The 21411-nt window shown below is 42.1% G+C and overlaps 3 protein-coding genes across 10 annotated transcripts in view; 2 read left to right on the top strand and 1 right to left on the bottom strand.

Moving 5' to 3' along the window:
- The window catches only part of mcf2la (mcf.2 cell line derived transforming sequence-like a), a 38914-nt gene extending 35284 nt beyond the window's left edge, over window positions 1–3630 (top strand). For 5 of the 7 annotated variants that reach the window (XM_079668484.1, XM_079668486.1, XM_079668487.1 and 2 more), the window contains 4 exons: window positions 491–600; window positions 678–790; window positions 900–1003; window positions 1091–3630. In XM_079668484.1, the coding sequence (XP_079524610.1) occupies window positions 491–600; window positions 678–790; window positions 900–1003; window positions 1091–1173 (410 nt within the window). In that variant the 3' untranslated portion in view covers window positions 1174–3630. The remainder of the gene's footprint in view (window positions 1–490; window positions 601–677; window positions 791–899; window positions 1004–1090) is intronic. The other 2 variants (XM_079668485.1, XM_079668488.1) reach the window with 1 other exon arrangement.
- A 751-nt stretch (window positions 3631–4381) lies between these two features.
- On the top strand, window positions 4382–14080 carry cab39l (calcium binding protein 39-like). Its single transcript, XM_079672115.1, has 9 exons — window positions 4382–4566; window positions 9273–9399; window positions 9746–9910; window positions 10042–10160; window positions 10344–10512; window positions 10605–10664; window positions 11625–11690; window positions 11795–11938; window positions 12069–14080. The coding sequence occupies exons 2-9, from the start codon at window positions 9298–9300 to the stop codon at window positions 12246–12248; spliced, it is 1005 nt and encodes a 334-aa protein (XP_079528241.1). The 5' UTR covers window positions 4382–4566; window positions 9273–9297; the 3' UTR covers window positions 12249–14080.
- cdadc1 (cytidine and dCMP deaminase domain containing 1) lies at window positions 13041–21272 on the bottom strand. 2 transcript variants are annotated; one of them, XM_079672114.1, is made up of 12 exons: window positions 21134–21272; window positions 20743–20871; window positions 18827–18927; window positions 18553–18730; window positions 18004–18301; window positions 17716–17922; window positions 17518–17636; window positions 15886–15935; window positions 15619–15788; window positions 15352–15541; window positions 15239–15275; window positions 13041–14967 (listed from the first exon to the last, which is right to left on the bottom strand). In XM_079672114.1, exons 2-12 carry the CDS (start codon window positions 20840–20842, stop codon window positions 14870–14872), a joined length of 1548 nt encoding a protein of 515 aa, XP_079528240.1. In that variant the 5' UTR covers window positions 20843–20871; window positions 21134–21272; the 3' UTR covers window positions 13041–14869. The 2 variants fall into 2 exon arrangements, with proteins under 2 accessions (XP_079528240.1, XP_079528239.1); XM_079672113.1 differs by lacking the exon at window positions 21134–21272 and having other exon boundaries at window positions 20743–21042.
- Between the last annotated feature and the right edge of the window lie 139 nt (window positions 21273–21411).

The following is a 21411-nucleotide window of genomic DNA, read 5'->3' as shown; positions in this document are numbered from 1 at the left end:
ATTATGAGGTGATCTTTTTGGATCGTGAGACTTTGATTAGATTTTTACTGGGATCTATCTGCTGTCTCCTCGTGTGTGTGTGTGTGTGTGTGTGTGTGTGTGTGTGTGTGTGTGTGTGTGTGTGTGTGTGTGTGTGTGTGTGTGTGTGTGTGTGTGTGTGTGTGTGTGTGTGTGTGTGTGTGTGTGTGTGTGTGTGTGTGTGTGTGTGTGTGTGTGTGTGTGTGTGTGTGTGTGTGTGTGTGTGTGTGTGTGTGTGTGTGTGTGTGTGTGTGTGTGTGTGTGTGTGTGTGTGTGTGTGATGATTTGTCAGAAAAACCTCTTACAGAATCAATCTGGATCATTTTGCATGTTTTTGAGTCATCTGATTAGTGAAGCATTTTCATGCCACATGAAGTCAGTGTGTGTGTGTGTGATACCCATTCATCCAATCACCTCTCAGTATCCCACCTCCTCTGCCTGTAAATCTGCTGACCTGTGTTCCCTTTCACAGGCTGGAACAAGGCGTCTCTCTCGGTGGACGCCTCAGAAGAGAATGAAGGGTATTCCAGCAGCGAGGACCCCATGAACTCTGACCCCGAGGACGACGTAGGGAAGAAGCTGGTGAGCCTGAACACATTTAAATACAGCATGCTTTTCGGATGTTTGCCACCTCTAACAGACTCTCTTTTACCCTCTAGGCTCCAGGAAAGTATACAGTGTTTGCAGACTGCGAGAAGGCGGGACCTCAAGAGCTGTCAGTCAAGAGTGGAGACATGGTGCAGCTGATCAGAGAAGGAGAGGAGGAACAGTGGTAAAGTTCTTTGGCTTTATTCTGGTATTTCTCTGAAGGCCTTGAATAATGATGTGGAATAATGCCAACAAAAGGACGCTATATGATCATATATTTATGATTTCTGCAGGTTTGTGAAGAACCTCCGCAGCAGTAAGGAGGGCTGGGTCGCTGCAGCAAACCTCCTCAGCCTCATCTCAGAGTCGAAGTCCTCTCAGTCGCTCAGCAGCTCAGGTATGTTCCTGCTTTATTAGCCCTTTGGACACTGAGTCATGCTGCGTCCCTGCCCACATCTCAGTTTCCTCTTGTGTGTTTGTCCAGCAGATGGCAGCGTCTCTGGGAACATCAGCACTTCCTCCAGCTGCAGCGAGACATACACCAGCTTCTCCGACATCAAACCCTGACCTGGATCCATCACAGAACAATGTCCATGTGGATTTACAACAAAAAGCCCCGAAGCAGACCCTGACAGGAGGACGAATCAAATCACAGAGACCATCCACGTCACAGTTTGACGATCCAACTATAAATCAATCATCTCTGAATCTGCGGATGTTGCCAGTGTTTTAGCTGAGTCATCAACACCGCTCTTTCTTACAGTATTACTTTCTCCTTTTAGATTATTTCACCTTTAAAGTTATTAACATATAAGGTATGTTCACAGTGGCAGATAATTGGAATGACATCAGGGAGAAGTAGTTTCACATCGTACAGTCACGTCAGGCCTTCTTTCAAAAATAACATCACTGTAAACTACAGATAAAAGTATTCAGTCTATTATTCAACCCATTTGGTTATGTAGCATTAAAGTGGGCACATTTAAAAATATCTGCGCTGCAATGAACTCCTTCAACATCACAACAGAGCGATAGATTCTTGTGTGAATCAGCGACAGGTATAGATGCTATCAGACCGGCATTTCACACCATGCTTTAGTGTCAGACATTAATCGCACACCGCTAAAACTGGCAGCTGGCTGCAAAAAGAAATAAGCTTTCGTTGCATCGTGGAGCAGGTCACACCTTCAGGCCGTCTTACTGGAAGTCTGGTCACCTCTTTGTATGTAAGGTCATAATGTCTGGCGGGCAAAGGGTGTCAAATATTCAAGAATGCTGTATTCCCCCCATCTGGTCGATAAGAGCTTCCCTGGTTTCACCGTATTAACTTATATAATTCATCACTTGGTGAATGTCAACCACAGCACCACCCGGTGGGCAGATGTCATGCAGCTACACATGAAATCACTTAACAGCTTGGAACAACTTTTAAAACCTCTTTTCTTTTTCCAAGAGTGATTGTCTAACTGGCCTCTGCACTGCTCTGGGTTTACCTCTCAGGAAGGTGTGTGGGCAGGCAGGTGTGACTGCATACCTGTGTGTCTACTACATGTCTTTGTGTGTGTGCATTCTTGCATATGTGTGTGTACTTCAAAAAACAACTCCAACTGGCTATTTAGCCGCAGACAGCAGCTGGATCAGAGCTACACATTAGGATATTTCAGCTCAATTACTCATGCTTTTACCTGCTGGGTTAGTTTCTCATTAGGAAAAGTTAATTAATAACCATTTTAGGGACTCCTTGGACAGAAACGTGTCAATACTCTGCACACAAATCCAGTTTGTGTGTCATGGCCTATCTTTGGTTTGCACTGCAGCAACAAAAGCAGCTTTGTCCCTCCCTCTGCTCCCAGCCCCGCTCAGGCATGTGACAGCAGCCACCTCTCCTCAAGCAGGGCTAACCCGGAGACTTTTCTCAATGTGTTTGCACCACAGGCCCTGCAGCGAAATGTGTTGTGATGATGGAGCAAGGCAATTGAATAACAAGGTGCATCAAGTTTTGACGTTTTGAGTAGGCTAATATGGCACTGTAGTGGGAACCAGGATACAGGTTGATGACACATCTCTGACAACCAGCTGCTGTGACACACACACACACACACACACACACAGACAAATAACCTGTGTTATTCTGAACATAGAATGACACCTTTTTTCTTACATGGTTTTTCAAAGGTGTTTTTGATACCCCTAGATTTCTAAGTATCCACGAGGCGCACTGTAAAACAATCTGTTCCTTTTTCCATTTTTAATGTCGAATGTGTGACTGTTGTTAAAAACAGAAAAAGTGCAGCATGCTGTTACAATAAAAACCAGCCCCGCCCATTTATTACTTAATAAATGGGTTGTATTTGTCCATCACTGTGGTTGTGTTCAATTCGACCCTGATTTGAGCTTTTTGCTGAAAACCACTTTTATACGCATGTCTTCCCTGTGAAAGGAACGATCTTTCTCAAGAAAAAAAGGAAGCTTAATTATAAACCAGAGAGTAAACTGAGGCTGGCATCGTGTATGGATCCATGTCAGAGTGGGAAATTACACTTGTACAGATGTGTCCTCTATACCTCACATTGTTTCCCTCGAGAGCATGTACATTGTGAAGCGGATCATGAGTCTGTGCGTCATCTCTCTTTGTGGCATGATCTTCATACTCCTCTGGCGTCAAAAGCCCTGAACAAGGCAAGTCTTTTTTACCAGGCACTGTTGTATTCTGTGAGAGTTTATTTTCTGCCCTCATAAAGCTGACACGGGCACTAAACTTGTCAGCGTTCTATCATGATCACTCAATAAAGCTATTGAATAATTTGTACTTTTTGACTCGGAGGCCGGGGAGACGAGAAGGGTTCTATTTTTTGTTTCTTTTTATGCAGCACATTGCAGCAACCACTGTCTTTATTTTCCTATTGTATCTACTGAGTATGGTGTTGATATAAATATATTATAATGAGATATATCTGTGTATATTTGTAAATATGTATGTAAAATGAACAGCAGCTTTAATAAAGTCTGAGATGGTTTCCTCTATTTTATTTGCATCTTTTCATGGCTCTGAAAGCAGCATTACTCAGCACTTTTTTAATTAAATAAACATTGTATGAATGTTTACAGCTTTAATATCCACCATAAAAACATGAATAAATTGCCAATTTGATGAATTATGCATTTTGATTCAGAAGATTAGGTTTAACCACGTGGTTCATAACCTCCAATGGGCTTTTCACAGTTTAGACTGTCACCATTTGGATTGGGGTGCGTTCCAATATATATACCACCCGACCGTCAGCCTCTTTTTTCCCTTCATTTACTCCTCTCACTAGAGCATAATAAGTACATTATGTCTGACAAGATATAAAGAGTTCATAAAAAATCAATCAAGTGGAATTTTGGGGGGTTTAAATGTGATATATGATACCATTATTTGCAGGTTGTTGGGTCGAGGATCTTGATGTGAGAGAATGTGAACGAGACCAAGCCGTGGCTGGAAAGATACAGATGCGTAAAGTTTGCATGCGGGAGACGCACTAATACCGGAAGTGGCGTAATTTCCACAATAAAACAAACGTATCTGTGTGACAGAATAATAACACGGTAATAGTGAAATTATTAATTTAATTCGTTCATTTAGGAAGTATTTTGATTATTAGTAAATCTGTGTTTCCTATGTATACTTTCAATTTCCTTAATGGTTCCATTTCTTTAATAAAACGACGGTTCACGTAGTTTTTATTGTGAAAGTGCACACCGGAAGTGAGTAATTGTATTCCCGCTAGTTTAACAGACTACTGGAAAGCGACCAGATGGAATTCAGCACTGGCTTCTTAACAGATTCCGCACATTTTAAATTGTATCGCACACATTTTTTAGCGGACTTTCTTGGCATTTGACAAGCCCTGGCGTGACTACAAGGGCCTGTGAAACGGGGACAGAAGAAGACATTTAAAGACCCAACATCTTCCCACTGTAGGTATAATTCTAGTCCATAATAATGTCGAAGAGAGAGGGGTGTAGCCTTGTTAAATCACGTTGTGTGGGACTGTTTATGCGGCCTAATGTGTCATTTACTGCCTACAGGTTGTATTGCTTTACACACTGTCGTTCACGGGGTCTTTAATTCTCCAGCAGCACATATACAGTGTGTGTTTTTTGTGTTCGCTTTTTTTTACCTCCTTGCTATGTTACTTTAGACGACCAGAGTCATGCTGGCAAGAATGAAAACAACGCAGCTTCCGGTCCCATCACAATAAAGCGTGTGTTACAATGATCTAGTCCTGATATTATTAGTACATTAATTAATGCATTTCTATCTCATGATTGACCTACATTTTATTTAACTATTAAATTGATTAATTGAAGAAATATTTCTCAGATTGATCAATATGATTAACTAATAATAAAAGCAGTTGTCATATTTATATATATTTATATATATATATATATTTATATTTACAGCATAGTCATATTTTACAGCTCTTTCTGACTTAATTTGTATGTGACTCCAATTATGTGTACTAATATTCCTAATGCCTATGCTAGGATTAGACTCTGGTTGTTGATTTGTTCTTTTCTCTTTAAATTCTTATATACACAAAACTGCAGCAACCTAATCTAATGAAGAAACTGTACAGTATATTGACACAGTGAGTTTCTTCAGTATAAGCCAGTGTGTGTGTGTGAGCCTGCTGTTGAAAGACATGTACTACTGTCACGCCCCTCCATCGTTTATTGCATCACCAATTGCATTTAAAATCTGATTATATAATATATATGACAAGTGGGTTTTCTCTATACCTGCTGTAACTTGCCTTTTGGAGCATACAAGCTTCTCAAAAGCATATTTTACATTTGAGGCACTCCTTTGTTCTCCATCGAAAGTTTAAAAGGAGCAATTTCTCTCTCATCATTATCAATCTCAGGAATAGATGAGCTGATGTTTGTCCTTTTCAGACAGCGTTCCTCTCCGGTTGCCTCGGAGAGAACAATCTCCTTGTGACGTCTACAGAGAACATTTCTTTGTATCTTGAGATGGATGGATTGTGATGGAGATCAAACTCTCAGGCCCTCATTGCTCCCTCTCTGACAAGATACAAAACGGGGTTTTTCTAAGACTTAATGAATTTGATTACCTTCGTTCAAGGCTCTTTAAAAGTCAAATTGAAGGTGTTTGATTCAAGAACTGCTCAAATGCCTTCATTTGACTGAAAAGGTCTTTGTTTCATTTAATCTGTGAGTATTTAAGAGTTAAACATCCTCCTTTCTCCTCCAGTTCTATCATGAAAAGGAAATACTGTCAGTTTAAAAGCCGCCACCTATGTTCTTGTTTGAAAGGTGCATTCATCACATTGTTGAGAGCCTACAGGTTTGCAAGCATGCCTAAAATCTGTACGTCAAGCAAAAAAAAACATGTTGAACCAGGATATTTTAACGTATGCAAGAAAGACAAATGTGAAACCTGTTTTTTAGCATGCGCTGAGAAATGATCGGCTTGTATTCACTGCTTCTGACACATTGGCAGACACATAGGTGTGACGGGTAACCATCTTGCTTCACTGGGATGACTTGGCGTTAGTCATCAGTGCCAGTGTTACTACATGTTCCTGTGTGTTACCGTCATCTGAAGCGCCACAAAGCACCGTGCTGTGTGACGACTGATGAGAAGATTGGTATCCATGTTTCACAACAAGACGGGACAACTTGTTATTTTATTGATTTAGTTGTGGATCTTTAACAGAAAAAGCAACTTAAATAGTATTTGTCTAGCTAGAAACGTCTCGGGGAATTGCTGTTTTTCTTTGTTGTATGTGACTTTAAACTTTAAATCCTTAGGTATTAGACAGAGAAACCAAGCATATTGAAGATGAAACGTTTGTTTATAGTCACGTTTTCACCATTTTATGACATTTTAAACACAAAACAGTTCATCAAAAACTAAAATACTTAATAGTTGTAGCCCCAGATTTGTCTGTAAGGAAATCATACAGAAGATTATTATCATAAATACTGTTTACAGGACCCTCTCATTGTGACCTACCTAAATTGTCTAAGAGTGGATTTATTCATTTTAATCAGATTATAATTTTGGCCTACTGCTTTATTTGTATATCCTGATTTAAGTCTCTTATAATTACATCTGAACATGTAATATATTTGGGGCAGTGTGCAGCCTTTTCTCTGCTCGCTGAGTGTTCAGAGGGTTCAGTGGGCACCAGATTAATTCCATTACGTAACATTTAGTCAGTCTTAAGCAGTGGAAATGAAGGCTTCGCAGCAATATAGAGCCTTAAGCTCTCCAGGACTTAAAGACGTGTTATTAAACGATTAAACGGACCATTTTAGTACCGTTTAAATAATCAGAATGTTTAGCTTCAGCTGCAGCAACACCGAGGGGGAGTTTGAACTTCTGATACAGTAGTTTACAATATGATAAGGTTATAAAGTCCCCCTCTTTTGATAAGTACTTCCTCATTGCCTGCTTATCCTTGGACAAATATTGACTGGGTCTGAGTTATAGGCGTGACGTAACACAACGAGGGGACTAAAGCAGGGGTATCAAACTCAATTTCATCGCGGGCCACATCAGCATTATGGTTGCACTCAAAGGGCCGGTTGTAACTATATAACTATACATATATATAATATACATACAATAATGTATTATATTACATTATTGCCTCTGCATTGGATTATTATCGGATAGGGTAATAACTTCATCGTTAACTACGTCTGAAAGCAGAAGTCCAGGGCAAATAATTGCAAGTCTCTTCAGTGCGCATGTCACAAAATGAGATGCATTGTGGGACATGTAGTTTATGGGCAACCTGCTTCTGTAAAGTGGCATGTGACCACGTATTATATTCTTTGCAAGCTCTTGCGGGGCCACATAAAATGAAGTTACGGGCCGGATTTGGCCCCCGGGCCTTGAGTTTGACACCCTAAAGGGTATTTTAGGTCTTTTCTGTTTTGAGAATCTTGAGGTTGACCTTAAGAAATGTTTTGTGCACTCAGCAGCTTGTGGACAAAGTGTGTCTGCATTTCCCTGACGTTATGTTCCACGGGACGATGCCATTGTCTGTGTTTTGAGGTAAAAGCATTAAAAAAACATCCCATTAGGAACAAAGTATCTAGTGCTTCTTTTATTAAAACTCTTAAAATCACTATTTCTGCATCAACTGAGAGGTCAGAGGCTACAAATCACTAAATAACCTCAGCTTAGTTTCTGCTTATGTCAGGTGAAAACCTTGTGATTCTAATTTCAGCTGTTTTTTTGCTCGCACTGAAAAACAATCCTCCTCCTTTCCCTTGTGAAATCTCAGGCTATTAATCGAGCTGCTTGTTGGGTTTTATGGTCTATGGTTTTATGTCATAATGGGATTGTGACCATTGATGGAATATATATGTCGTGCAGCTTTGAGTGTACCACTTTGTTTAAGTATTGTCAGGGGAAATGAGTAGGATTTAATTAAAGAGGCCCTATCATGCTAATGCTCTAAGTACCTTTTGTTAGCAGGTAAGCCTGTCTTGCAGATAACTGGTTTATACCCTCATTGGTCAGGTTTCAGGAAGCAGGTCAGGGGGAACGGCAGTAGAGGAATGGAGGTGGAAGGGGGAGTTTAGAGGAAGGGTACACACTTTTACATTCCCAGATGAGGATTAGCAGTCACAAGTTCTGATTGTGAAGCTTTCTGCTACCTTTACACACACACACACACACACACACACACACACACACACACACACACACACACACACACACACACACACACACACACACACACACACACACACACACACACACACACACACACACACACACACACACACACACACATACACATACACACACAGTAGGATTGTACATTCACAGTCTATTTGCACACTTTACTGTGCTGTAGATTTCAATTTAAACAGATAGAAGTGTGAAGTTAATTAGCTCTGAATAACTAATACTGACAGCATGCTTTTCTAATACATTTTGTTTAGGAGGATCCTGAGGTTTCCAAAACAGTCCCTTCCAAACAAATCTCTCATTGTTTTCTTGGTGTTATGTGACAACTGAAGATATTGACTTTGCATATCTCAAGTCTGGTTTCAAAGAGGCTTCATTTGTTAAACCTAGCACACACATAGCGTATTTAGTGTAACATCTGTATCTTAAATCATTAAACATTGAACTCCAATTAGCGCACTCCACCAATCTCTGTCTTTTCTTATAGCTTTGCTTGAGGGCCCCCTAGTGTCAGAAAATGACCGTGTTAATATGTATGTCTAAAGCTCAGTGTTTGTTGGATTCTCAGTCAATATTATGTCATGTTTTGTAGGAAAACTGGCACGCTCTTAAATGTCACAGAAATGTTATGAAGCTCCCGCATGGCCAAGGAAGAAAGTCCGTCATGAACTGACTCCATTTCACTTTGTGGTTTTATCCAGCTTTCCATTGACGTGTGTGTGTGTGTGTGTGTGTGTGTGTGTGTGTGTGTGTGTGTGTGTGTGTGTGTGTGTGTGTGTGTGTGTGTGTGTGTGTGTGTGTGTGTGTGTGTGTGTGTGTGTGTGTGTGTGTGTGTGTGTGTGTGTGTGTGTGTGTGTGTGTGTGTGTGTGTGTGTGTGTGTGTGTGTGTGTGTGTGTGTGTGTGTGTGTGTGTGTGTGTGTGTGTGTGTGTTTTCTTCCGTAGGTCCCAAGGCGAGTGTGTGTCCATCATGCCGCTGTTTGGTAGATCCCAGAAGAGTCCGGCGGAAATCGTCAAGACCCTGAAGGAAAACATGGCCATCCTGGTCAAACAGGATAAGAAGACAGACAAGGTAGCAAAGTGTGTGTGTGTGTGTCTGTGTGTGTGTGTGTGTGTGTGTGTGTGAACTTGTAAATGTCCATGGGCCCGATGGTGACAGTCCTTTGTGAAATTGGACCTGTCACCTCCTGACACTTCACTGTCGAAAAAGTTTAGACACACACACACACACACACACACACACACACACACACACACACACACACACACACACACACACACACACACACACACACACACACACACACACACACACACACACACACACACACACGAGATTAAGATCAAGCTCAACTCAGTTTCTCCTCTTTTCTCTCTCCCCTCTCTCTTCCCTCTCTCTTCCCTCTCTTGCTCTCCAGGCGTCTGAGGAGGTGTCGAAGTGTCTGGTGTCCATGAAGGAGATCCTGTACGGCAGCAACGATAAGGAGCCTCACACGGAGACGGTGGCCCAGCTGGCCCAGGAGCTGTACAACAGCGGGCTGCTGCTGTCGCTGGTGAAGAACCTGCAGGTCATCGACTTCGAGGTGAGAGTCTGTCCTCCATCATCCTCTTTGAATCTTTTGAAACCAGGGTTTCGTGGGAATGTCTTATATGTGTGTGTGTGTGTGTGTGTGTGTGTGTGTGTGTGTGTGTGTGTGTGTGTGTGTGATTCTAGGGCAAGAAGGATGTGTGTCAGATCTTCAACAACATCCTGAGGAGGCAGATCGGGACGAGGAGTCCCACTGTGGAATATTTCTGTTCCCACCCAGAGGTGCTCTTCATCCTGCTGAATGGGTGAGACACACACACACACACACACACACACACACACACACACACACACACACACACACACACACACACACACACACACACACACACACACACACACACACACACACACACACAGATACAGGCTTTGCCTACATAACGGTCCTGTAAGTGGAGACTTAAACAGCCTCTCTGAATTTGTCAAAGTTACGAGACGCCCCAGTCAGCGTTGAATTGCGGGATCATGCTGAGGGAGTGCATTCGCCACGAGCCGCTCGCCAAGATCATCCTGCACTCCAGTGATTTCTACAAATTCTTCCTTTACGTGGAGATGTCCACCTTCGACATCGCCTCCGACGCCTTCGCCACCTTCAAGGTACTAACGCTGTGTATCAGAAGATGTTATTATTTTATATTTTTGTTGCACTGTTACAGAAGAGGGTGAACGTTTTCCATCTTTCTCCACAGGATCTCCTGACAAGACACAAAGTGCTTGTGTCCGAATACCTGGAGCAGAACTACGAAGCTGTGAGTGATTAGTCTGGGAAACACATGTGAAAACCACAGCACATGTTAATGCAAGTCGGCCATGTTATTTTGAACCAGCATTTATTTACGTTTATTTATTTTTATTTACCACCATCATTCCTGACCACATGCATGCAAGGCTCCCATGAAACATCAGCCACAGAGACACACATAAACACTGCTCTACATGAACACACACACACACACACACACACACACACACACACACACACACACACACACACACACACACACACACACACACACACACACACACACACACATACCATGTATACATCACTTCAGGGGACATTATATTGACTTACATGCATTTCCTGGAGACTTATCCTAACCTTAACAGATGTAGGTCCCCACAAGGATGGTAATGTTAGGCCACTGACTCACACACACACACACACACACACACACACACACACACACACACACACACACACACACACACACACACACACACACACACACACACACACACACACACACACACACACACAACCAGATCAGGTTATAGCCTCTCAATGGCCTCAGTCACTGATCCAAAATAAAAAGATACAAATAAAGTTTATACGAATACACTTCTAGGAAAGAGGGATCAGTTGAAAGCCCTTGCAGTGTCACAGCTTGATACAAAGCTCGGCTCTATGCTGGCAGAGGGGCCCTGAGTGCTGAATGAAGGGCCCCTCTGCCAGCATAGAGCCTAGGGTCTCAGGCTGAAGGAGCCCCCCACAAAACTGCCTTGCATGTTGACAGATGTCGCAGTGAAGCCTGTTGGGAGAGGATGCTTTGAGCTCAATAGAGTCCATGAGCCAAATGACAGAACTTTGATTCGATGTATGTGGCATCCCCAGCTACAAGCCTTAAGTCTCAAATCAAACTATTAATAGTTAAATCCACCAGTGTGTTAATAAAGTATTATAATAAATGTTGTTAATGTAATTGCAGGTGTTTACAGACTACGAGAAGCTGCTGCACTCTGAGAACTACGTCACCAAGCGGCAGTCTCTAAAGGTTTGACTCCATTTCAAATTGTAGGGCGATGTATACGATATCTATAACGGGGCCATTAAACCCTCACACTATCTCCCTTACCCATCGCTATGATCTTCTCTCAGCTGCTGGGCGAGCTGCTGCTGGACAGACACAACTTCACGGTGATGACGCGCTACATCAGCAAGCCGGAGAACCTGAAGCTGATGATGAACCTGCTGCGAGACAAGAGCCCCAACATCCAGTTTGAAGCCTTCCACGTCTTCAAGGTACAACACCACCCTTCTATTATTAAATATCCAATAACAAGTGTGTAGCTGTACAGTTACTGTTTTACGTACTAAAACCCAGACACAGTTTGTCTCTGTGTGTTAAATGTTTTCTTCCTGTCTTCTTCAGGTTTTCGTAGCGAACCCCAACAAGACGCAGCCCATCATCGACATCCTGCTCAAGAACCAGACCAAACTAATCGACTTCCTGAGCAACTTCCAGAAGGATCGCACGGACGACGAGCAGTTCAACGACGAGAAGACCTACCTAATCAAACAGATCCGGGATCTGAAGAAGCCGGCCTCCTAGAGAAGCCCCTCAACCCCAACTTTTTACCGATAGGATTAAAAAAAAAAACACACACACATTAACAATAACGGTTACTCTATTTCAAAGAAAAGCTTCTCTTTGTTGGTTCATTTGAAACACTAGTTCTCAATCACTGATCTTTCTTTTTGTAAATGTTTCTCATGAGATCTTTGTTTGTTTGTTTTCCATCTGTAGCATGTCGTGCCACAACTCATGGTGTTGAAGGCATTCGCTCTGCTGTGAGAACCAGCCCTTAAAAATCCTTTTTGTAATGCGAACAGTCACCAGAGGCAGTCTCTACACATGGATTGATTTTGAACTGTTTAAGTGAAGTAGCTGCAAATCAAAAATAACTAACAATGAAGAATTCCTGCTTTTGTTTTTTCAGCTGGGTCGGCATGTGCAAAAACATATTCTCAGTCATCGCTCAGAGCTTCGTTAGCCAATTAGCAACATTTAGCTGCTAGACGTCCTTCTTTTTGTAAAGCCAAACAACCGTGAAGTCCACTGAGACAAATATAACTTTGTGATATTAGGCCGTATAAATAAACATTGATTAATAGTGCCAATTAAACATGGGACAGGATTAAGTAGACTTTTGGAATTAAGAGTGTACATCGGACTATGATCTAAGAGATGCTTTTTAATCATCTGTAATCGGATGACCAATCACAACAGAGAAACAACCTGGAAATCAGCATAATAGGGCCTCTTTGAAGCTCTCCAAAACCACATATATTTGGCAATGTCGAGACTGAGAATAGACGGGTACAGCTTCCTTTTGATCACTGGTTCTCTTCGCTGGTGGCTGATCGCACTTTCTGTATGATACATAATATGTTAATCTTAAGCTGATCACTGCTTGAGGGTTCATTTTTTTATATATAGTTTCATTTCTTGTCATGTACAGTGTATGGTTTGTACACCTGCCATTGTGAGTGGGAACGTTGTTTTGATTTGGATCTGACGTTGGTGTTAGAAACCAGCGAGAGGATCCAGAGGTGCCTTTTTGGTTTGGTGTGTTCTTCTTTTTGTATTTCCACTATCTTTCTAGGGGAGCTTAATTGTTATGTTAATGAGAATATGCTCTGGACAGAACATATTTGTTGTGATTAAGCATTGAACCTCTCAACTCACTATACTTGAGTTACGCTGTCATAGAAACGTTTTGAACTTTTTCAAGCTGATGCCATCGTGTACAGACCAGGGGCTTTACGGTTTCTGTTGATTTAATGTTAAAATTACAAACTGTGTTGGTGAAGAAATCATCGGGAAAGTTATCGCAGAGTGAGGCCAAAGTTTGAACTGAGAAATGTAACTGTGAAAAATCCACATGTAGTAAAAAAAAAAAGCCTTAAAATGCGGTTGTTTTTATATTTGAATAATAATGAAAATTGACATTGGCACTTCAATTATAGGAAATGTTTGAATGTATTCTCCAATTGATATTCAATCTGCATCCACAGGAGTCTCTTTGATCAGGACACTCACTAATTGAATCACTAAAATATGTCATTGAGTCCGAATGGATGACAGTATCAGTCTTGAATCTGGAAATCAGGACAAATAATTCAGCCTTTTTTGTCATCTGGGTTTAAAATAAAAAACAGTCCCAGCCCCTTTTTAGTGCTTCAAGCTGTGACATATCGTACTAAGATGCAAAAGTAGACCAACCAGTTTAACTTGAGCCAAACTCACCCACGTTTTTTATTTCTCCAACAAAAGAGCAATTAGCAACTCCACATTATCCTGTCTCTCTCAAGGCCGCCTCCTTATCTTCCACATTGATGCTATTGTACCACATTCACAACAAATAAAAGGATGGGAATGCATGCTCTGTGTGCGGGTGCTCATTTGTTGTCAACTGTAGTGCAATGGAAATGTATTTATAATTGATCTCAAGCTTTAAATGATTGATAACTGTATTCTAAAGAAACATTGGATTATTGTAGTGATATTTTGCTGACAGAGAGAAAAAGAAGTGGAATACATTACAAAAACGTTCTTACTTTCTTCAAACTGCTTCCATAGATTAGTAATATGATTTTAGGCTGCAACATTGTCACAGCATCAGCCCTTCAGTCACCATCGCATACTTAAACACAAACAGTATGGATGTCTTTATGTGCAACAATTTAAACTATTCACTTCTTGTATACAAAAATAAAATGACATCACAGCGTCGCTATAAAACTATTTAAAATATATCATTTGTTAGTGGTTTCCCTTCTTCTCCCATCCATCCATTCATGGTCCCCCTTAGAGGTGCTCATGTTTCTTCTTCAATTGAGTCCTTAAAAGACACAAGACTGTCCTCCCCTCACAGCACCTCCTATTAAAAGCAGCCTCTTATTGAAATATAAAGTTTTACAGTCACTTTTAACCATTTGTTTTGTACAGATTACTTTTGTTGACACGTAAACATGCAGCAGGGAGAGATGTTGATATTCTGATTCCACAACAGACAGACACACCAGTTCCTCCTTAAAACAGCAAATAAATACAAATATAGTGCAGCACAGATTTGATCTACAGATGTGTCCCAGTCCTAGCCTTGAAATGCCAAATCTGTGCCTAAAAAACAACGTTCTTTCTGGTTTAACCATGTGTCCGTGTGGTGTTCAGCTGACGGGTGACATGTTGGATCTGTGAGTGCACAGCTTCTTGTTGCTGTGGCTCTCCTGCTCCTCCGGTCTGCCGTGCTTCGCCCCGAAACCGTCTGGAACAAAGAGAAATGCTGTCATAGTAGGATTTCCCTTTAGTGTGTGGAGTGGACGTCTCTAAGCGGTTGACCAATCACAACAGAGCTGGCCAGCTAACCAATCAGAGCAGACTGTGATCTCATTTCAGGAAACTGGTGAAAAGAGGTGCTGCAGCACAGGCAGTATGAGAACATTAGAGCATGGAGACATGTCACAGGAGAGGCAGGAAATACTAATATGAACCTGAACATGTGCTCTTTAAAGGTGTAAAGATAATGTGGAACTTACTGGTGTGGTGAGAAGAGGCTGAAGGGCTCTTCTGCCACTGGGAAGACAGAAGAAAGTCACATTCTCCTCCATTTATCAAGACATCCACCTCCGTCCCTCTAAGAAGTACTCACTATGAACTTGCTGATGTTCTTCAGGCTGCTGAACCTCAGGTAGGAGATCTCTCCCTTGTCCTTGTCCCTGTCCTGGTCGCTGGTGTAGATGTGTGTGATGCCGGCTCCTCGGATCAGAGGCACACACTCATCACACGGACACTTAGTGACAAACAGCATGGTGTGCTCCTCTGGTTTGATGTGTCGGGTCCTGAAAGCATCAGCAAACACAGATTATGGGAGGAGGCTCCAGCGTGTTAGGACCAGATCTTTCTCTTCTCTGCTGACCTGAAGGTGAGTGCGTTCTGCTCGGCGTGGACGATGTATCTGTACTTGCGTCTCTGTCTGTCCTTCTGCTTGTTATCCATCTGGGGGTATTCTGCATACTGTGAGCCTGCTGGGTAGGCGTTGTACCCGCAACCCACCAGGTACAGACACCCAGTCCCATCACTGCCAGCCTGCGACAAGAGAGCAGTTACAAATGTAATAATAATAATAATAATAAGGGATGAACTAATAGCCAAATCTCATCTAATGGAAGACATGTGAGCTCACCGATGCTCCTTTGGCCCAGATGACAGCTCCAACACCCACTTTAGGATCCTCTGGAATGAAAATGACAGATTTGCGTATAATGAGCTGGTGACAAAATGACAGGAACACTGTTTCAAATAACTGTGACCTTAAAGCCTGTCCTTCAGGAGAATTAGAGTAGAAATTCCCTCAGAGAAATCTTATGGTGACCTAGAAAGGATAAGTGTACCGTACTGGTGTGCCAAATTTCCCTTAAGTCAATATTTCTGTAAACCGCTCCACTCCACCCAATGCAGCTTGGCTTTCGTGCTCACCACTCCACCGAGACGGCTAACTGTGTCTTTGTGGAAAAGGTGAAATGTGTGTTGGACACGAGCCCATATGTCGGGGCTGTCTTCCTTGGTCTCAGGAAGGCTTTTGACACAGTTGACCACCAAGTGCTCCTTACAAAGCTGACGTATTTCAATTTTTCGGCAGATTCAATACAGTGGGTTGAGTCTTACTTATCGAACAGAAAACAGTGTGTTTTGGTCAACGGAGCCAAATCCCCCTACCTTGTGAAGCCTGTTGGGGTTCCACAAGGTTCCATTCTTGGACCATTACTGTTTTCTCTGTACATTAATGACTTGCCTAATGTATGTCCTGAGTTGAATGTGCAAATGTATGCAGTCATCTTTGTACACGGGAAAAATACTGAAATAATCACATGCTGTCTCTCAAATGGTTTGGACAAAGTTCAACACTGGCTGAACAACATTTGCTTACAGTTAAATGCAAAAAAACCAGTATGTATGATGTTCAGTAAACGACCAGTCAACATCGAAGGATCCAATGTGTTTTTAAACGAAGCAGAAATAGAACTAGTCTCCCACTTCAAGTATCTTGGAGTCATACTGGACTCAAACTTGACTTTTAAGAAACATATTAAGAAAGTATCCAATACCGTTAAATTCAACTTGCAACATTTTAAACAAATTAGACCTTTCTCTGTCAGTGCTGCAAAGTCATTCCTCCACTGTATGATTCTATCCCACATTAAATACTGAATGCTCGTTTGCTTGTGCCACAAACCTGAAACCCATAGAACAGCTGTACAAGAGAGCTATCAAGGTGTTTGACAGAAAGCCATATTCACACCACCACTGTACCATCCTTGAAAAACACAATTTCTTGAGTTTAACCATTTTAAGTCTTTTAAAAGTATGTGTTTTTTTGGACCGGCCCCCCCCCCACACCCTTAGGAGAATTCATCCACAGAAAACACACTGGATGCTGCACTAGGGCAGGAACCAGAGGAGACTGAAGTCCACTGCAGACGGACCACTTTTGGACAAAATGTCCTTTCCATTAAAGGCAGCTCTTTGTGGAACAGCCTCCCAACTGAGATACGGGATTGTCCCACTCTCAATAGTTTTAAAGGTCAACTCAGAGAATGGTCGAGAAACAAACAGACGTGCAATCACCGCTAAATGCACTTTAACACAGGGGCATCTCCTCTTGCACTTTATATGTCGTTGCTGCTACATTGTATTACCATGTCATAAATAGTTGTGTATGCTGCTCTTGCTCTTTTGCACTTTTTGCATATCATGTATTTTGTTTTTTGTTCCTTCCAAATAAACGATTAAATAAATCAATAAAAACCAGACAGACCTGTTCTATAAGCCAGCAGCCTGGCCTGGATGATACAATGGCGCACCACTTCTTGAGACAGTCCCTCGTGAGGAGTCTGCAGCGAGGCTACTGATGGCCCAGGGGCTAAATGCTGTTCTCTGCAACAGGAACAACAACATCAACAACCAATAGCAGCAGTGGATGGCTAACATGTGAAGAACCGTGGATGTTTCTGACCTGTAGAAGCCGTAGTGTTGCTGTGGCAGCCCGGCAGCCACTGCAGCTAACACCTCCACCAGCTCCGTCATGTTGTTCCTCAGGTTGGAGAAGTGAGGCTCCACGCAGAAGTCCTCCAGCCCCATGTGGGTTAAAATCTCCCGGTGCTGCAGGGACGTCCTCACCAGGAGCTGAGAGGAGAAATCCTTCAGGTGTCTCGTCCGCTCGCTGGAAAACAGGAAGAATGCATCCTTTTATAAGCAAACCAGGTGCTTTTTATAACATAAACCTTAAAGGAAGGCTTGTTACCTGTTGAAGAGTTCCTCTGTGTTCAGCCCCGGATCATCGTCCTTCATCCTCTCCATGAAATCACAGTCTCTGGACGTCTCATAGACAAACTGGGCCAGGCCGGGCGCTGGAGGCTGCAGCAGGACGCAGATGTGAGGACGGCTGTTGGACTTCAGCTTCTCCGCTGCGACGGCATCCAGCGCCGCCTCCTCAGGGATGCTGCGAGGAGGATTCTGGGAGCTGGAGGTGTTTGCAGAGCTGGACCTCAGCATGCTGACTTCAGGGTCTCCTGGCCAGAAGGAGATCTGACTGACTCCAGCTGCAGAGGAGAGTGTGGTTACAATATACTGAAATGAACAACAGTGTGAAAGCACTTGGAAAACTGCTGGTTTGTTTCCCTTCCCTCAGGCATCATAATGTCATGCTCAATTTATTGGAGCTATGACTAATCCCCATGTCGGGAAACCCTTCCCAAAAGCAGAATGCAACTTGATTAACTAAGCAACTAGGCTTGGGTTTAATTCCCCAACCTCTCTGTGTCTGACCACTAATCTCTGTCTCTGTCCTCACCGTTGATGATCATCTTGAGGCAGGTGGCGCACGGTCTCCTGGAGAAATACAGGTGGCAGTCAGCCAGGGAGGCGCCATGCTGGATGATGGCTGCCTGTCCTGCATGGAGCTCAGGTCCTGAGCAGTGGAGTCCCACCACCTTACTGTCCTGCACCACCACCAGACCCACCCTGCGGATCTGAATCACAACAGGTCTGATTACTTAACTCACTAATCTGGAGATTTGAACATTGGTTACTTCATCGTGCGTGGTCTATCTCATTGGTACACTCACCTCACTGGGCTCATCCTCTTCAGGCTGCTGCTGTGGAAACAGCTCCATCCACAGACTCAGCAAGGTAAACAGGTTTACCTTTGATAGCCTGGGGCCATGGCCTGATGCAGGGGGAGACAAAAGAAGGGTTATCTTGTCTATTCTTAAATGCACAAGCGCCTTCATGCAAAGGTCTAATTACACTGGGTGGTAAGTAGAATGTGAAGGAGAGCAGGGGTTGATGTTTTGAATGTCTCAGGTTGCTTCCGCACCTTACAGTAAAATGAAGTGAAGGCAGCAAAGGCAGGTCCTATCACATGCATCTACTTATTATAAATGTACATGAATACTACATGCTATTAGTAGCTGACAGCATATAAAGACACTATATGGACACTGGAGGAGAATGCCTGTAAATGAAGGGCTTATGCAATATCATATATAAATAATATCGATCTTGATATATAATAATAATAGAGAATCAAAAATGTATTTCAAATACACTCCACTTTACAAGCATTGGACTCCCTGATCCAGACTTCACTTAAACGGAGCTATCATGCAATTAATTAAGGATATGATCTTTTCCCCCAAGTCAGTAGGTGATCACAGCCCAGTCCTTATCAAGAGGCAGGGAGTTGAGCAGGTTACAGGTTTTAAATATTTAGGGATTTATTTTGATGCTCAGTTAGGCTGGGCCCGTCAGGTGGATCAGGCATGCTCAAAGATAAGCCAGCGCCTGCATCTTCTGCGTAGGCTCAGGGTTCATGGAGTGGATAAATGTATCATGTTAATGTTCCACAGGGCAGCAATTGAGTCTATTATCCGTTATGGCATCACAACAGGGTTTGGTAACTTGTCAGTTAAATCTAAATCACAACTCCAGAGCTTCAAATCAAAATCAAATCAAATTTTATTTATAAAGCACATTTAAAAGCAATTTTTGGTCGAGCCAAAGTGCTGTACAGTACATGTAATAAAAACACATTACTACAATCACAATAAAAGACAATCAATTACAACAGATATAAAAAAACACAGGGAAAAGTCAGGAGTCGTGCTCCGCTCTGACTCGAAGGCTTGATAAAAAGGGCTGGAAAAATAATTGGCATGCCTCCACAATCCTCTCTTCAGGAGATATTTGAGGAGATGGTGAGAAAGCAAGGCCGTAAAATCACATGCGACCCCAAACACATCCTGTATAGAGAGTTTGAGTTGCTGCCCTCCAGGGCAGAAGGTATAGATTACCAAACTGTAAATTGAACAGGTATAAGTTTTCCTTTATTCCACTGTCAATCAAGCTGCTGAACAGTCAGAAAAAATGGTGATTATGCTGTGTTAGGAGTTGTTGGGAGGTGCAATGTTTACAGTGTAGTATGTGCAATTAAGAAGTTTAAATAGGGAAGTGCAATATGTCTAAATAGGTATGGACACAATAGGGATGTGTGCAATTTGACGGAGACTATGCATAGGTGCAATAGGGAAAGTGCAATATTTGATTATGAATGAATGCAATAGGGAAAGTGCAATATTTGATTATGTATGTGCAATAGGGAAAGTTCTGTACCTGTATGTTTCTTGTTTGTTTCTTTGCCATGTGATATGTGATCTCTGTTCTGTATCTATGACTGATTGTCCTAAATGTTTGATGTTTATTATCTCGATGCCCAAGACAAATTTCTCCTAAGGGAGACAATAAAGCTCTATCTATCTATCTATCTATCTATCTATCTATCTATCTATCTATCTATCTATCTATATAATAGTAGGTTATTTACTTTTTCTTAATAATATTACTCGGAATGATTGATAGTCTGCTACCATACACATGCCTATACAACACGTAGCTGCTATGTTAGGCATCGTGCCAGTCGCCTGTCACAGATCAGCTGTTTAATGACAGGACGGAATAGAAACCGATGCAGCTAAACTCTCACCTTGCAGTCTGCAGTCAGTCTGGGTGCTGCTCTCTCTCGTATCTTGAGCCGGCATGGACTGGTCTGGATCGGTTCGGTTCCTTATCTCGGTTCCTTCCATTAAATCCTCCAGCTATCAAATGATATGTCCTTTGACAAGAAGAAATAGCAGGATGTAAAGAGTCAATTGACCTGGTTTACAGTGTCAAGCTAGACCTGAGCTAGACACGTGAATACACGCTGTTTCCGGTAAGTTTTTTCCAAAATAAAAGTCAGGAACTGTATCAAGGCATGGGAAACAAATAAAAGCAGTACAAGGAGACGAATATGTAACATAAATATAATAAAATACTACCAGGTATACTTTAAATTCAATAGGTTTCATACATTTTCAAATACATTTGAACCTTACATTTTTTTCCTATCGTTGCTGGTTGTCATTAACTTGACAAAGATCCGGGTTGTTTCCGCAATAACACATGACGTCATAAAGAGGGCGGGACAACTAGTGGTTTGTTAGATACCAATTTATTCCACCAGGTGGCAGCAAACTACCAAATGTCCATATATATTGAATAAACCGCTGCTTTCTTTTTACACTATGAAGACTTAACTACTTTACCATGAGACAAACATTTAATTAACTAAAAATGATAAGAAATATGACGTAAGTACTTAGGAGACAAATAA

Source organism: Notothenia rossii, assembly GCF_949606895.1.
Source record: "Notothenia rossii genome assembly, chromosome: 3".
NCBI classification, from domain to species: Eukaryota; Metazoa; Chordata; class Actinopteri; order Perciformes; family Nototheniidae; genus Notothenia; species Notothenia rossii.
This window is presented reverse-complemented; position numbering and strand designations above follow the sequence as displayed.